General features: G+C 38.4%; 1 protein-coding gene across 1 annotated transcript; it reads right to left on the reverse strand.

Annotated features, from left to right (window-relative positions):
- Positions 1–436: 436 nt before the first annotated feature.
- On the reverse strand, positions 437–3,176 carry CYTL1 (cytokine like 1). The gene is made up of 4 exons (XM_080589512.1): positions 2,903–3,176; positions 2,751–2,795; positions 1,253–1,381; positions 437–1,092 (listed from the first exon to the last, which is right to left on the reverse strand). The coding sequence occupies exons 1-4, from the start codon at positions 3,044–3,046 to the stop codon at positions 1,018–1,020; spliced, it is 393 nt and encodes a 130-aa protein (XP_080445638.1). The 5' UTR covers positions 3,047–3,176; the 3' UTR covers positions 437–1,017.
- Positions 3,177–3,447: the final 271 nt, after the last annotated feature.

Consider the following 3,447-nt stretch of genomic DNA (forward strand, 5'->3'; position numbering starts at 1 on the left):
GCTGCCAGATGTGGAGGACTCATGTCCTGAAGATGCTGAAGGGACCCATGACTCTTGAACTACTACCATCTGGAAATTTTATTAATCTCTGTAGCTCAGTATATCAGTTGTGTCTTGGAAGCATAGCAATCTGTCCAAACATTGAATAAGCTTTCTGAGCCACTGCCTCACAGCTTACATTCTCATAACACAGAAACAGTATTTAAAAAAGAATCCACTAATTTTGTTAAAGAAATTGTTTTCAGTAAAGAAAAATTCTCCAAGTAGAAACTTATACATTGCCGAATCATGCAGACACAGCAAAGTTTGCATTGCCATGGAAACAAAGCTAAAGATGGTTTATGCTGTGAAAAACAACTTGAAAGTGCCTGTGAAAAGTTTGTAAGAATCACACCTTTTGGGCTGATCTTGAAAGACATGATGTAACACACGCATCTTGGGTTAGAAGGCCGTTTTTATTTATTTATTTATTTATTTTTCGCCGAGACAAGATACTTTCACCTCTATTCTTACAAGTCTGACATCAAAAACTATCAGCATACATATATGAGCTATATTTCTGCCAGTACACAGTTATACTCCTCCTTTAAGAAAAACAAGAACACAAGAAAACAAGGTTCCTTCCATGGCCATCTAATAAAAGAACTTCTAAGTCAGGATAGAATATTGATCATAATACATTTTCTATGAGTCTAGCTATTCATAATAGAGTTTTAAAATCTAGTACCTAGTGTTTAAACAAAACATACTTTATACATTTGGCTAAGCTGAAATATCATACCTTGCCAAATGAAAAAAATGCTTTCTAACCGTAGTTTTCCTAGCAGCTCTGTAGGTATGTAAGGCATGCAGTTCATTTCCTGCCAAGGCTGAGAAAAATGGGTAGGTCTGAGACAATATTGCTAGTGTGCTTGAAAAATATTTTAGCAGTTAATGTTGTAGCTGACTGTGTGTATATATTTTGACTCTTGGTTTCTGTGAAAATTTCCCAGGTACAACTTTGGGTCTGACTCCATTTTAGCTGTCAATTTCATCAGAGGTCTCAACAGAATTTTCCAGAGCACTACAGTCATCGGTGAGGAACACCAAGTCCTGGAGAAACAAAAGAGATGGCTAATGTTGTAAGGAGGAACACAGAAGATAATACAAGTTTGAGAAACTCAGGCCCTGATCAGCCTTTGCTGAAGTCAGGGGACGGGATGGAGATGGAGGGAGGTAAAAGCTGTGTTCCTGTTGATGCATCCTGACTTACCCTTCTACAGTAGGAGATCATAATGGTGTACAGGCTACGGGCTTTTTCCTTCAGATCACTCACTTCAACCACTCTCTCACATCTGGGGTAGGCCACAAAATCACGGAGTTTTGTCAGCACACAGTAATTCTGCAAAGCATGCAGAAGAAGTACTTGTAACAGAGCACAAATGGAGATTTATGTTCCTGGTCCACCACTTTCAAAATTCTTATTGCCTCTCTGGGAACCTTGAATTCCTGCCTCTGTGTATGTGTAATCTATGTATCCTTTAGTGAGGAAAATTTACCATCGATATTTCATAACAAAGACGCTTGGTCCAAATAAGTGCTCAAAAAATTTCACAAGCACAGTTTTGGTCTGCCAACTTCTTTCTCATGTGCTTTAGGAGACAGCTGTGCCAATACAATCACATCTGCTCCTGCAGTTGGTGGGGTACCTGCAATATAGATGCACTACATTCTTTTTAAGAAAGTGCCTCATTTAGCTGGTGAACAAGATTATCAAGGTCTTACACACAATTCCTCAGTTCCCATACAATACTGTGAGCACCAGTCAGAATTTTTCTGAGTAAAAATTTTCATATTTTTACCTCATATCTTGCATTATTAAAATAAAACAGAGACAATATTAATTTTGTAGTGTCTTTGTAAAGCAGGTAGATAAATATTCCATCTTTTATTTTAAAGCAAAGAAAACCAAGGCACATTGCTTTGCAATGAGGAGAGGCATTGGCAGCTCCAGAGTCAGGATCTGAATGGTACTGACTTGCAAGACTTGACAGTGTAATTGTCTCCAACAAAACATGTCAGGGATTTCTTGGTTGGTCTTTTTTTTTTTTTTTTTTTTTTTTTACCTTTTAGTCATTCAGTATAGCATTGAGAATAGCAACAAAGTATGTCAGATATCACAGATATAAACTACACATGCAGGAGACTATTTTGTCTTTGCTGGGAGATGATACTGATGTCTTTTCTCAGTATTTAACTTCCATATCCTCAAGAATACTTTTTCTTTCTGGATTCAACAAGTGGCTATTTAAAACAGGAAAAGCAGGCAAAGTATCCGTATCCTTCTGTTAATTAAAGCTGCAGGCTAGAAGCTACATACAATATAAAACAAAGTAGGTATATTAAATGAAAAAAAATATTCTGAATTTTCTCTTTTAAACTATTATTCCAAGCTTTGTTGTGCACATTTAACTTCTGAAAATTTTCTGTCACAATAAATAATGTATAAATGATAATCACTTCAAAATATTGATTTCCTCATCTTTGTATTTTTAAACTAGTAAAATCTCAGAAGCTCCACAGGGATTTTCATAAGATTCAAAATGAGTTTTTCTTTTTTTTTTTAGTGACTCATCTTTCTAGTTAATTAAGCTTTTAAAAATTGGTTTCAATCTACTCTTCTGGGGCACAAGCTTAAGAGTTATGCTCTCTTCTAAGAGTTATTAGCTGTTTCTCCTGCACAACGGTAAGACAGAAATGTGAAAACTTACGTGGATGTCCAAGTACAGCCTGGGCAGCGTCTCCACACATGGGTCCTGCAGGAAAGAGGAAAGACCTGTTACAATTCTGTTTTGAGAGCAACTTGTATCAAAAGCAAGCAACCTGCAGTGTCTTTGCAGGAACAGTTTTTATGTAGACTCACCGCAGCCTTGGAGGTCTGCAACTCCTTAAAAGACTCTGTGATTTCTTTGCTCAGAGACAACACCCTGGAGTAGCAAGTTGGAGGGGCTGCACGGGCTAGCAGGGCAGCAGAGAGCAGAGCGATCAGGCTCAGCAGCATCTTCATTGTGGCGAGCTCGTCCAAAGGAGGAGGAAGGGAGGCAGAAATCACCGTTAGTGGTTAGGCAGCTACTGGTAAGCGTCAAAGGGTGAGTTTGACAAGTCAGCCCCCAATTAAATAGTCTCCTGCATCAATGGAAAAAAAAAAAAAAAAAGTCTGGGGGTGGTCCGAGGAGCAGCTTACTGCTGTTTTAAATTTCCTGCCAACCTATGAAGCAAGGCTGCTAGCACTTTCCTGCCCAGGAGCAGGGTAAGGAGGGAACAAGGATAACAAAAACAAACACTACTGGCACACTGCATTCCAGAAAGAAAATAACCAAATGAACATCTTAAGCAAGAGGAATATGTGTAAGAAACAGCATGGAGTTAGCAAAGGACCATAGGCCTTGATCCTGTATGTGTTTTGGC

The sequence above is a fragment of the Anser brachyrhynchus genome (assembly GCF_964034855.1).
Source record: "Anser brachyrhynchus genome assembly, chromosome: 4".
Taxonomy (NCBI): Eukaryota; Metazoa; Chordata; class Aves; order Anseriformes; family Anatidae; genus Anser; species Anser brachyrhynchus.

What these genes read in the sequence shown, in the direction of transcription:
- CYTL1 (XM_080589512.1), bottom strand. Translation starts at nt 3,046, where the DNA reads ATGAAGATGCTGCTGAGCCTGATCGCTCTGCTCTCTGCTGCCCTGCTA. An exon ending in GGCTGTACTTGGACATCCAC is followed by an intron (nt 1,382 to 2,750) that starts GTAAGTTTTCAC and finishes CATGCTTTGCAG; the next exon opens with AATTACTGTGTGCTGACAAA. An exon ending in TGATCTCCTACTGTAGAAGG is followed by an intron (nt 1,093 to 1,252) that starts GTAAGTCAGGAT and finishes TTGTTTCTCCAG; the next exon opens with GACTTGGTGTTCCTCACCGA.